This window comes from Ursus americanus, chromosome 7, assembly GCF_024610735.1.
Source record: "Ursus americanus isolate L20-20 chromosome 7, mUrsAme1.1.p, whole genome shotgun sequence".
Classification (NCBI taxonomy): domain Eukaryota; kingdom Metazoa; phylum Chordata; class Mammalia; order Carnivora; family Ursidae; genus Ursus; species Ursus americanus.
The window spans coordinates 34,875,338-34,889,363 of NC_142133.1; the positions used below are offsets into that span (position 1 = coordinate 34,875,338).

Here is a 14,026-nt window from a genome sequence, read left to right on the forward strand (position 1 = left end):
CTGGAAGACGGGCGGAAGCAAAAAGTCCCTATACTATGAATGGTTGAAAGAGTCTGGTCTTTATTAACAGACACAAAATCTTCTAACAGGAAATGGCCAAGTAAATAAAAACCGATTGTGTATTGGGGAAGGAGGCAGGGCAATTAGGAAAAAAAATTAGGGCTGTGTACGGTAAGGGAGGGGTTTCTGATAACTCTATGTGAGTATTCACAATAATTTAAGGATTCTTGAGAAATCTCAGCAGAAACTGTGAACTTTATGAAAAAGGACACTAGAGTTTTAGAATCCAAAAAAATAAACTCTTATATACAACCTGGACTCGTCCGTAATAGATTTCACTTTAAATATATTGGATAGTTTTTATTACTTGGCAAAGTTCTTTTACATCTGCTTCTCCTCTTACTCCCCCAAAAATCTAATGAGATGAGCAAAAGTAACCATACCAGTAGCAACACATCGCATTGATACAGTCCTTTATGGATTTCAAATGTGCTTTCCCGTTTATCTTGTTTTTGAAATCTGTCCAAAAGATGACAGGAAAATATCATTAGCCATCTTTTGGGGTTTTTTTTCCAGCAAATATGATTAAGCAGGAGCCAGTGGTGGGTGATGGGATAGAAACATACATGAGCTACTGTCTCTGCCCAAGAGAAGTGGCAATCATAGTATTACCAAAAGTCATAGTAGCCACTACCATTGTCTGAGAACCGAATATGTGTCACACATTCTCCTAAGTGCCTTATTTTTTTTTAAGATTTTTATTTATTTATTTGACAGAGACAGCCAGCGAGAGAGGGAACACAAGCAGGGGGAGTGGGAGAAGAAGAAGCAGGCTCATAGCGGAGGAGCCTGATGTGGGGCTGGATCCCATAACGCCAGGATCACACCCTGAGCTGAAGGCAGATGTTTAATGACTGCACCACCCAGACACCCCTTCTAAGTGCTTTATTGCTAAGATTGTTCTGAGCATGTTTCTTGGTGCCTTGTTTTCATGAAGGGCACTTGTCGGCTGGTGGCCGAAGTGTTGTTAAATGATTGTCTACTGATGATCACACCTGTCTAGTTCTATGAGACAAAAATCTTGCCAGTTTTCCTTGATTTCACTCCCTTCCTGACTCTCCAATCCCACGTGAATTTGACCATCTAAGTCCAAATGAATTCACAAGCTGAATGTCTCTGCATTTATATGTCATTCATTCTACCTGCGAGGTCAGCGTATTTCTTATCCCCCTTTTACAGAAGAGGAAACTGAGCTTTAATAACTTGCCCAAGTCCACATGGCCGGGAAGTGGCAGGGCTCAGATTTGAACATAAATCTGTTCAGAGCCCAAATATATCTTATCTGGCTCCAGAGCCCAAGTTCTTAAGAATAATGGTTACCATGAGTGGAGAACTTACGAGGTTCTGGGTGCTGTGCTGTGGGCTCTGCCAGTATTATCTCACTTAATCTTCCCAACTCAACAACCTTATGCAGTAGGTACTGTTCTTATCCCACTTTTATAAGTGAGGATCCAGAGACTCAGAGAGGTTGTGAAACTTGCCCAAGGTCACACTGCTCATGAGGGAGTTGACCCAAGCAATTGGATTCCAGATTGCAGGCTATACTCCATATGTTAAACTGCTCCCCAAAATTAGGATTCAGAAAGGTTCAAGGACATGTCAAGGACCATAGGTCAGGTAAGTACAGAACCAGGGCCAAGACCCACTCCTCACATTGAATTATACTTGAGGCATGTGGTGGTCTTCACCCAGTCTCCATCGGAAGCCAATGTACTCTCACCTCTGACATCACCCTGACCCTGTGTGAGTCCATTCCACTCCCTCAAGTGACTTCCCCGTGCTGTATCTGTACTTCTTCCATGGCTGCCATTGCTCAAGTTGGGGACAGAACCTCTGCTTCCCTGCCCCCAACCCCCATCCGGTCTCCAGATGGTACGCTGATCTATTGTCTGCTGCAGCTCAGACAGACTGATTATAGTCTGGGCTGCTAATAACCAAGGGAACCCCCCAAATCCACCTTCTGCCATCATGACTTCCTACCTTTTGAAACCAGACATTTCAAACTAATAGAAGCCACAGTCCCAGACAAATCCTGCCCATCCCCCTCACTGATAAATTTTGCTCTATTGGCTGCAATGCATCCCTTCCAGATGTTTTAAGTTAAGATTGGGAAAGCTGTGTTTTTACTGGATTGAATCACAGTGCTTGGCTGACATTTTTTGGCCCTTCATACACTCCTTAGATTTATCAACTAATTGCAGACACTCTGAGAGAATAATACAGCATGTGTTTATTATGACAAAACCTGCTAGTGTGTCTTTGTGGTCAGAGATTCACGGGTGTTTCCTTTACCAACCCCTGGTTAAGTATGAAAGTTGGTTCAAAAACCTGGGTTCCAGGTCAGGAACTTACATGTGTGAAAATTTCATGTATGCGTTTTGATGGCGTTTGGGAATGGGGACAAGATAGATTCGATAGCTCAGTGTTTATTCTGGGATTATTTTGAAATCTTTAGTTGTGGATGATAAAATGATTCATTAAGAGATGCCAAGTGCCTGAGGAATTTTATTTGAAACATTAGAAAAATAGCTTTGTGTTGTTCCAATGCCACTGTTTACTAAGTTTCTCCATATGGGTTAATTCTGTTTCTTCCAATGTGTCCTATTTGGAGATTTGTGCCTGAGGACATGCGGAAGGGTGGTTACCTCCCTCAGTCAAGGCAGCCACTGGCTGAGGTGGCCCTTCAGGCAGCAAACTTTGTTGGGAAAGGGCGTGGACAGTCATCACGGTTCAAGTAGGACAATTGCCATCTGGAGATGAGTGCCTGCACACCAGGATTCTGGCAAGCCCTCGTCCTCAGACGTTGCTACCTACATAAGAGACCTAAAGGGCTGGATCAACCATTGGAATGGGAAGATGGAGAAGCCAGCAGGGAAACACGGATGCCCCGCATAGATCCTTGGGGTCCCTGATCCCAAGTCAGAATGACAGTGAAGGGAACTCAGGAGCTCATTGGTGATACAGCTCCCCAGGGCCAGGTGTGGGAGGACCACTCACTGTACCCGAGATGGGCACAGACTTGGGGAGTTCAGTGCATGTGTGTTCTGATGTCGGAACACGCTCTGGCACCAGTGGGGATCTGAGGCTATACCTGTGTTTGAGGTGGGGGTCGGGGGTGGCTGGGTAAACCAGGGGCCAAAGAAATAAAGCAAGCCCACTGACAAAAAGGAACAAGTTGCTCCCTACCATGGAACCATGCAGTAGCCAAAAACAAATAGAGGAATCAAAGTACGAAAGTGCCTTTTAATTGTACAAGAGCGGGAAGGAATGTCAGGACAAGTTAGCTGGAAACCTGAATTTTAGAATTGTCAAAAAAAGAAATAGTGCTTCTTACAACTTTTGGGTCTGGAGACTTCCTAAAACACATGGTTGTGAGAGAGCGTGTTTCAGTGACTACAATTCAATGTGTTGTCATCTGTCCATCAGACAAAGATTTTCTGAAGTATGTTCTTCATTTCCTTTCTCAATGCTTCTCTATGAGGACGCCCAGATTTCTCTCTGGAATGGGTAAATATTATCTCTTCTGAGAAACAGATTTGTTTTTATTCTACTGATTGAGAATCTCATAAATATTGCCTGACCTTCTTCTCATTCGCTACTAGAAAGTTTAGAACTAAATCCATGAGCCACTCCTAGTAAGGAAATAAGCTCTTCACAGTATATTTTTTTCTATGTTATTCTCATTTCTTACTTCATCTTCCCCTTATTTTTCCTTTAACCCATGTCCTCCCCTTTTGTAATTTATTGTGTCTTTCATTTGATTGTATCTTGTGGTGTCTGCGTCACTTCAGCTGGGACAAAGAAGCATATATAAATACATCAATGCAAATAAACGGGTGTTTCTCAATGCTAGAAGATGCTTTCTTCTTTTCTAGACTTTAAATGTTATAATTTCACTATTAATTCCTTCAACAAATGCCCCTTTCATAAATAGAGAAATGGTTTCCTTTAGCTCTCTGAATCATATCAATTTCCAAATTAAGTAAGGCCCAAATAAAAGATTTCATTTGCTTGGTAAATTAACTCAGTGTCCATTACTGGTTTAAAATGCTTGGATGAAATTTGAGAATTAATATTAAGCAAGACACGGGGTTCATAAATGGTGGAGAGAAGTGTACGCCCCACTAGGCAGATATCGTGCTTCGGCCCGAAGCAGCGTTGATTAACTCCCTGTGCGGTCATGGGATTAGTTCCCTGACACTCTCCTCTCAACCCTACAAGATGCTCTTCTGGAGAGAAGAGTCCATTTCCATTTAAGTAAGTCTGTCGGGGTCCAAAGAGTGAGGCACGACAAACAGCCTTCAGCATCCTCCCCCAAAACATCTTTCCAAACTTTTCTAACAAAAGGGCGAACTCTGAGTAACCTGAAAATGAGTCTCCATCATACCTCTCCAGCTTTATTATCACTCCTCTTTCTACTTTTCAAGCTCCTTTTGTTCTAGCTAAAGAGATTTATGTATGTCTACTTTCTTGGCTTTGTTCATGCCATTCCTTGCCTGGATCCCAACCTTCCCCTAACTCCTCTCCACTTGACAGAGTCCTACCCTCAGTGCCCATGGCTTCCATGAAGCCCTTCCCAGTGTACCAGCCCTCGGTGATTTTCCCTAGGAACTCCGCAGATCCTACTATCTGCCCCTTCACCCTGGCAACTACCACAATGACAAACCATTATTAATTATCTTTTCAAGTGTAACTCCCATTTCCCTAACCAGATGTTAAACCTCTCCATAACCAAGACTGGCATATCATAGACTCAATAAGTATCTGCTGAAAGAACAAATGAATGAATAATTCTTATGGTTTTGGAGACAACCAGAGGCATCTAGCACAATATTGGCTCATTAAATATTTGATGTTAATAATACTAGTAAAGATGTTATCACCCATCCACCCACTACAACATAATGTCCTTGAACCTTCCTGTCTTGGTAACTAAGCGAAACCCCTGCTTCTAATAAAATAAGCTGTGCTTTGACTTTTTGATTTCCTCTCTTTCTAGATTTTGAAGAAGTCCTGCATCGAAATTTTAGCGGCTGAACCATCCACCATATGTGCAGGAGGTAAATTAAGTGCTAAATTATCTCATACAAATGATGGTATTTTGAGTTCAAATCACATTTATTTCACTGGTGGGGAGGAGGGGAGACAGGGCAGGAAGGGGGAGGGTGGAAAGAGAATCAGAAATGGTTAAACAAATTTGCTGCTAGGGGAAAAAAGAAAAGAAAGAAGCAACATGTCAGTTGTTTGAAAAAGTCTGTCCAAATCCTCTTCTTTCATGGGAACTAATTGCGAGAGTATTTCAGAAATACTGGATTCCCACATATCACCACCAACATCCTGCTCTGAAAAGAAGTGGAGCTGATCCAGGAGAACCTGTTAAGAAAAAGAAGTGAAAAATCTTACCTTCTCAAATTAGACAAAAGAATATGACCACATGTACCCAGACCTGGGGCCTTATAAGAGATCTGGGCAGTGAGAAGCCTCAATTAGGGCTCATTAGCTCAAGCTGAACCCACCTCTTCAACCTGTATAGGTCTTTCATCTTAAAATAATTAGAAAATAGGGAAATTCCTTAATTATGCAATTACCCCCTTCATGAAGAAAACCCAGACTTGCAGTTTAGCAATGTGCAAATTACCGTGTTGCAACCTCGTAGTGAATCAGAAAGTCTAAAGACAATACAATTCCTGTCAATTCATAACATAATCAGCTCCCCTTTGCAGGGTTCTTGCAGACAGAAAGAATCTTATCTGCCGAACAGAGTACGTGGCACTTAGATGGTCAGTCAATGAATGTTGGCTGAATGTCTCGATTCATTATTGCCTCAACAAACAATGCACTGATTTTTGCCTATTTGACCCGTATTTACCTCTTTCACTTAACCATAAGAAATTAAAATCGTACCTTTGAACTGTCTAATTAAAATGAAGCAAAATCAGAAACTGAGAGCCAAAGACAGAACAAGGCCAAATAAAAACAAACTCTCCACCAACTGGACAGCAGAAAAATATCTTCCAAAATAATTCTTGAATCAAAGAGTAGTAAACCCACATCTCCTTTATGTACCCTTGAGATTTGAGACGATAAAAGCACCACATATATAAACTTGATGAATATGGTACAGAAATATTAGGGTCTGCAAGATCTGATCCTAGCAAATGCATAGCTTTTAATGCTTCTTACGAGATGGGAAAGAAAAATAAGTAATTAAGAAGTAAAAGATTCTTTTTAACTAAGGAAACACAAGAAAAAAGATTAAAATGCATTAATAAATTTAAACAGATGAAAGCAATTCAACTGATAAATGATTGCAAGAGCTATTTCTTCAGTAGAACCAATAAAATAGACAGATCTCTGGTCAATCTGATCCAAGGAAGCTTTCATTAGATATTTTTTAAATCTCTGACTTATCTGCAATACTGCATATTTTATAGGCCAGCAATAATTTCCTGTATCAGAGTAAGCTATCCAATTCTATTTCCTTTATTTTTTATGAAGAAAAAATTAATACAAGACACAAAAATGGAAGCTAGCCCTAGCTTTTGAAAAAGGCAAGCTCCCACCTCTCTTGAATGAGAATCCTAAGGATTCAAACATGCTATTTAGAGAATAACTTTACAAAGGAGAAAAGGAAACTTCCAAAAGATACCCTTACACCAGAAGTTCTTCCGTGGATTTCCCTGAAGTTCTCTTGCTGATCATTCTCGGGAGTGAGTGGCTTTCCTGAAACCCTGGCACCCATGTCATTGTCCCCAGCAGTGAACACCTGTCAGGTAGACCTGAGCATACCCACTCTGTGATTGTCACTAGGCTACTGCAAAGACCCAGGGATTTACAGGAGAGTGATTTGAAAAGCATAAACTGTTGTACAGAACAAGGTGACATTACCCCCAACATCATTGTAATGAGGACTGAAGGTCAATGTGAGAACCCTGATGTTGATAACCTATCCAGATAAGAAAACATATCCCTGTGTTTCTCTACTGAAACAAAATTGGGGGGAACACTGATAAAGTCTAGAGTACCTGCAAAATGATTAACTCAATATGTGTTGGAGGTGAAAAGAAACAGGAAGTAATGGAGTGTCCGCATTTCTAAAGTATCATGGTGGGACCCAGCCCTAGAAAAATCTGTTGAAAAAGGTGAAATTCACTTTCATCAGAAATCTTTCTTCTCGACACCCCGCCTGTCTCTGTGAATTGCATTCCTTCCTGGGCCCCCAGAGCAGCCCCTGCAGCGGAGCTCCACCCAGGCCTGCCCTGCTCTAGACACTCTGTGCCGACAATTGCATTCCCCCAAGACGGTGATCTCAGTTGGCTCTCACCGACAGCTCAGCAGCAGCCGTGGTTCTGACGGCAAACTGAGCTCCGAGAGAGGCAGCGAGATAACGCACCGGTGGACAGCAAAACTGAGCTCCAGCGCAGATCTTTATAGGTCAGGCTGCAAATAACAGGGTGAAATTTAATGGGACAAATACCAAGTGTGGAAGTGGGGTTCAAATGCCTGTTTAGGGGGACCCGACGTAGTGACCTTTCTCTCAGGGAAAAAGAAAAAACAGGGAGAAAGAGAGCTATCTTGATAGCCAACAAGAATACCTCTGAGGGGAAAAAAACGCTGATGTAATCTTGGGGTGCATCAACAGCCATCCAGTGTCCAGGTTAAGAGAACTAATCTCATGTCCTACTATTCCATGTCCAGACCATGGCTCCAAGTCCCACCTTTTAAAAATGCCACTGACAAAGGCATGCCCATAGAAGAGGTGGTGAGTCTGGAAACAATACTAAAAATTCATTCACTGACTCTTTCCCTTCCTTCCTCTCTCCCTTCCTCCCTCCCTCATATTTTCCTCCCTCCCTCCTTGCCTCCCTTTCTTCCTTCCTTCCTTCCTTTTCCCTGCTTGCTTTTCCTTTCCTTTTTTTCTTTCCTTCCATTTTTCTTTTCCTCCTAGCCTCCTTCCTTCTTTCTTCCCATCAATTCTTCGTGTCTACGATGTACCAAGCAATATGAAAAGACATGAGTACGCAAATGCAGAGAGCTGGCTCCCAACCACCCGCGAACCTCACAGCCTGCTCTGGAAGATAGTCACATGTTCCGATAAAGCACAAACCCCACATGAGGCACTGTAGCAGAGAGCTGCTCAAACAGCAGCCGGAGCGGTAATGAGATGCTGGTGGAATGAGGAAGGGCCGAAGTAACCACAGAGATTTACACACACAATGGGGACACCTCCAAGAGCATCTTCAGATACTTCCAGAATTCCCATGTGGAAAGGAATTACGATGCTTACTATGTGTAGCTTCAGGAGACCACCATGGAGAAGCTGGGGAGGAAATCAGGGAGGCAAATTTTGGCTTAACTCGTGGAATATTTACAACTAAAACTTTCCAGCAGCGGAGTGGATGGTCTGAACTCTCCGCCCTTAGAATTATGTGAGCAGTGGCCATCTGTAACCATATGCAATCCCCCTTTGGATGTTCTTTATAACTTAATGTTTCCAAAGTCTTAATTCAATTTCAGCTAAGGCATAAATGGCTGACTTTTTTTTTAATGGCAAAGAACCCAGTACACCTGGAGCTATTTTGCGTTTTAACGAAGTCTTAATGCGGAAAGGGAGTAAGGAGAGCATCTAATCTGCTCTCATCAAAAAGAGTTCATTCAATGTCCTGAGTTTAACTATTTGGAGAGAGAGCCTTCCCAGAGCTCCTCCACTGCCAGAGGTTATAAATGGGCAGCCTCCAAGCCCTCTCCGGTCCGCACACAGGTTCTTTTGGATTCACACTACCTTTAAAACAAAAATACAAAAAACACCTTAAATTTATTGCTACCATTTAAAAATCTGATTTTACCTAAAAATTCAGATTTCCCCCTTGTCTTGAAAAATCAAATCTAGCAACACTGGGCCTGCATTTATTGCAAGGTGATGATTATTGGAGACTGAGTAACTTCCCTTTTTAAAAGAAGTATGGAGGGGTGCCTGGGTGGCACAGCGGTTAAGCGTCTGCCTTCGGCTCAGGGCGTGATCCCGGCGTTATGGGATCGAGCCCCACATCAGGCTCCTCCACTATGAGCCTGCTTCTTCCTCTCCCACTCCCCCTGCTTGTGTTCCCTCTCTCGCTGGCTGTTTCTATCTCTGTCAAATAAATAAATAAAATCTTTAAAAATAAAAATAAAAGAAGCATGGACCCTTTCCAGTTCACCATACTCCCCACCATTTCCTATTACACCCCCATACCCAGGCCAAGCGTATGGTTACTATTTAGCATGGTGCTTATGTCTGTATTTACTGTATTTACATTTCCTCTTCTAAAATATGTAGGAAGTCACCTGCTGTGGGGAGAGCCTTCAGGGCACCTTTGACATTACCTGCTTTTCAAATAATTCTGCTTCTCTTTAAAAAAGTTCCTAAGTAAATATTTTTGCCGATTAGTCTCTGTCATTACGAGAGTTGCCCTCTTGTTAGACTGGCCTTGCCTCGTTTAGCTCCTCTCCAGGAAACCCGTCCTTTGCCTAAATATAATTTCCCTCTGGTCGCACTCAGTTGGCCTCAAACTGGAATCGCTCACAGTTTTCTATGTGAGCAAGTTCTCCAGGAAGGAACTAATTGGAATCACGTGTACAACCTGCCAAGTGTTCTACGCATGAGTTTGTTGCACTCCAGACACGGAAGGAGATTATATTTAGCTCCTCTCACTGTCATTCCAGAAGCAACTGTACCACTCCTACTGTGTTGCTTCTCACTGTTGGTAGTAAACCTGGGCGGGTTCGCACAAAAAGAAGGCGGTTTTAGGGCTCCTGTTTACCATTTGGCCTTAGATGCTTAAAACAGACAATTTTAGGCAACATCAAACAGTGGATTCATTTCTTTCATATTTCATTGTATTTCAAAGAGCTCATGCCCGGCCCTTAGACACCTCTGTAGAATGGCTTGTTTAATTCTCTGCTTGGTCCTTCCTTTTCATTTAAACCTGTTTCTGTTTGGAGGAGCGACTCTCACACACTGTTAGTGGAAATGTGAAATGACACAATCACTTTGGAAAACAGTCCTGACAGCTTCTTTAAGAATGAAACATACACCGATCGTCTGACCTGGCCATCCTACCTCCAGGTATTTAGCCAAGAGAAAAGGAAGTCTATGTCCAGACAGAGACTGGCACACAGATGTTTATAACGGCTTCATTTTTAATAGCCAAAAACTGTGAATAACTCAGATGTTCATCAACAGGGGATGGATAACAAATTGTGGTTTATCCATACAGTGAAGGATACTCAGCAATACAAAGGAATAGACTATGCATAAATCCCAATAATTATGGGAGAGTTTTTAAATAATTAGGCTGGGTAAGAGAAGCCAGACAAAAAATGTACTTACTGTATGATGCCACTTACATAAAATTCTAGGTCATGCAAACTAATCTTACAACAGCAGAGAGCAGGTGAGTGGCTGCGTGGGATCGGTGGTTGCATGGTCCTGGGGAGGAGCAGGAGTGAGGGGTTACAAAGGGGCACTTGGAAACTTTTGGAAGTGGTGGCTATGTTCACCATCTTGATTGTGCTATTGTCCCATGATCGTAGACGTAGGTCAAAACTGTCAAATGATACCCTTTATGTGCAAGTTATTGTATGTCAGTTTCACCTCAGTAACGCTGTTATCATTAAATAGCTAAAAGCTAAAAAGTTCTAGAATAATTTGGGCATCGGAAGGCACTTAACACGAGTCTCTATTATATTTGTATGTTCCACGTCACATTAAGCATGTGGTAAGACAGCAACTTCAAACTAACTCACAAGGTAAAACATCGGTAGCAATAATTCTACACATAAGTCTCAGGCGAACAGAGCAAAGGAGAATATACAGATGTCTCATTTTCAATACAGTGAAAAATAGGTGACCTTTATTGAGGTCATCTCAAAACTAGGTGTTCCGTATTTCAAAAAAAAAGAAAAAGAAAAGCAAAGAAATAAAAAGGAGGGAACAGAATAGGATAAGTTTATCCAACCATTCACAGACTTTCTTTTTTCTTTTTTTAATTGAGCTATAACTCATATACCATAAAATTCACCCTTTCAAAAAGTGCGATTCAGTGGTTTTTATTATATACACAAAGTTGTACAACCATAACCACTATCTAATTCCAGAATATTTTCATCACCCCCAAAAAAACCCTTATACCCATTAAGCAGTCACTCACCATTTCCCCTTCCCTCCAGCCCTGGCATCTGCCAGTTGATATTCTTTCACTATGGATTTGCTCAACTTTTCATATGGAAAGGAAATGCAGTGGAATCGTACATTTTGTGGCTTTTCGTGGCTTCTGTCCTTTGGCATAATGTTTTCAAGATTCATCCATGCCATAGCATGTGTCAGAACTGATTCCTTTCATGGGTGCATAATATTCCATTGTATGGATAGCATCTTCATCGGCTGATGGGCATTTGGGTTGTTTCTGCTTTCTCGCTATTATGAACGATGCCGTCATGAACATACATGTACAAGTTTTTGTGCAGACATACATTTTCAATTCTCTTGAGTATATAGGAATGAAATCTGTAGGTCATAAGGTAACTGTGCGTTTACCTTCTTGAGACACTGCCAAACTGCTCTACGAAACAGCTACGCCCTTTGCATTCCCAGCAGCAAGCTCTGAGGGCGCGAACTGATTCACCAACACTTGTTTGTGTGCATCTCTCTTACTACAGCCGTTCGAGTGAGCATGGAGTGATATCTCATTGTAGTTTTGGTCCACGTGTCCCTAATGACTAATGGTGTTGAGCATCTTTCTGTTCGCTAACTTGACGAAGCCTCAGAAAATAAACAAGATTAGCCCTGACCGTACATGAATAAAGGACCACCTTCTCCTTCTTCTTTATTCCGTTTCTATATCAAGATATGTCACTGATTTATTCATTCAATACTGAGACTGACTCAGCTCTGCGTTAGGCACAGTCAAAAAATTTAAAGAAACAGAAATGATGGCCTCTACCATCAGGAAGTTTAAATTGAGAGTAAATAATTGAGAACAAATTGACGAAAGAATCATAATGAACATATACCTCAAAGAATATATATCTTAAAAGACCGGATCAAGGATCATTTTCTAGTAGAAATTCCTCCCTAAAATCCCACAATCCCTAGGCACTTCTTGTAGGAGCAGTTACCCAACAGGCAAATTGCCTAAAAACACTTCGCTGTACATATTGTGAAAGGTAGGTTCAGGGCTTTCCGGATACATGGACTTAAATCATCTGTCCTGGTTCTGGTGTGTCCTGGTTCTCACTTGCTGGCAGATTCATGAGACAGAGTTTTGTTACATAACTTGTATGTGTGAAGAGCTGACATTCCAGCCAGGCTTCAGGGTCAGACGTTTGGGCTCTTCTGGAAACCAAATGTGCGCGGGAGCACAGAAACCTTACCAAACAGGATGGGAGCGCACCCGGCTCTGGTGTGCTTCCCCGAGCATCGTTGCCCCCATCTTCTCCCCAGGCCAAGGGGGTTAAATTGTTCCCTTTCCACCATGGCCACGTCATGGATTCCGGCTGTCTTTCTTTCTAAACACCCTGAGGTCAGGCCGAGCAGACATGTGGGCAGCCTTTTTTTTTTACAGAGGACTCAGCAGCTGAACTGGTAATGCTAGAACATGGTGTTAGAGAAGAGAGCTTGGCACGGGGCCTGCATTTCCAGAGTCTTGTCTCCTTCCGCTAATGTTTGAGGAAACAAGAGAAGGAGCACAGCAGTGAGGCCGAAAACATGTTGCATCAGCAAAAGTGTCCAATGGCAGATTGCTGGATGTCTAACATTCAAAATAAAAAACAAATAGTTTTCTATAGGCTTACATGAGTAAAGAAGATCCAGTAAGCTTCTTCCACGATGCTTGACACTTAATAGGATGCTTGTTGAGGCAACTGTGTCATCAGCCACATGCCTGGCAGGCTTCTAACGAAAATTATTAAGTCCATCCTTCTAAACTTAGCAATCGTGCTTATGCATATGTGAATCCTTAATATTTATAGGACTTGTGATCCTGAAAAACCACTTGCCCACGACCTTAATTACTAGAGTTCAAAACTAAGGCCGTGAACCCTCAGATACTCCCCCTTTTGCTGCTTACAAATTACATGACCTTGGGCAAGTCATTTAAAATGTCAGAATCTCAATTTCCTTATTGTTAAGGTCCTTTATACTTCTAAAAAGCATTCTGTTCTGACTTGTATTCTTTGTGGCACATACAGTGCCTCTGGGTTATCTTGCTTGGGTTTCAATTACTTGCGTCCCCATCCGGGTCAGCCCCACTCTTCTGCAAACTTGTCTAAAACTAAACTAAATAAACCTTTTAAAAATCACAACGTCAGTCTCTAAATTGACCACATGTCACAAGACAATGAGGATCCATTTCAACATAATGGCCGAGTCCTAAGGGCATGGCATTTGATGCCCGACACACCTGGATCCCAGCTGTCCCCTGACAGCTACCAGCCATGAGATCTGGGACAAATTACTGAATCTCACTCAGCTCAGTTTTCTCATTCGTACCTCCCTGGGCTGTGGTGAGGCTGAAATGACGTTGGGCATATACAAGGCTTAGCGCAGGGCTTGGCACACAGTGAGGGAGCCATTAGCATCCGGTATGATTATCTTGGCATCCGTGATCTTTAAACTCATTTCCTGGGAATGAAGGTGACTTGCAATCGTGACATTCATTACATTTTGGAAGAGTCCCATAAGCTAGTTCTCTGATTCCATTCTTCCTCCAACAACAATGTCCATTTGTATAGCAATTTATAGTTCAGGATCCAATTTCACAACTATCGCCTTTTCCCTTTCCCTTTTAGTCTATTTCTTTTTTAGATGCCACCCAGCATTACCCAAAGCCCCAATTTTTATACGCGAAAGAATGACCAAAAAAAGAGAAGAAAATAGAGCATGGACTGTTAGTTATTATCAAACTCAAGCAAGTATTTCTAAACGTTT

The 14,026-nt window shown here is 42.0% G+C and overlaps 1 protein-coding gene across 1 annotated transcript in view; it reads left to right on the top strand.

The window, feature by feature from the left end:
• ANTXR1 (ANTXR cell adhesion molecule 1) overlaps positions 1-14,026 on the top strand; it is a 213,269-nt gene that overhangs the window by 69,146 nt on the left and 130,097 nt on the right. Inside the window, exon 9 of the mRNA XM_045788146.2 lies at positions 5,060-5,120. Within this exon, the coding sequence (XP_045644102.1) occupies positions 5,060-5,120 (61 nt within the window). The remainder of the gene's footprint in view (positions 1-5,059; positions 5,121-14,026) is intronic.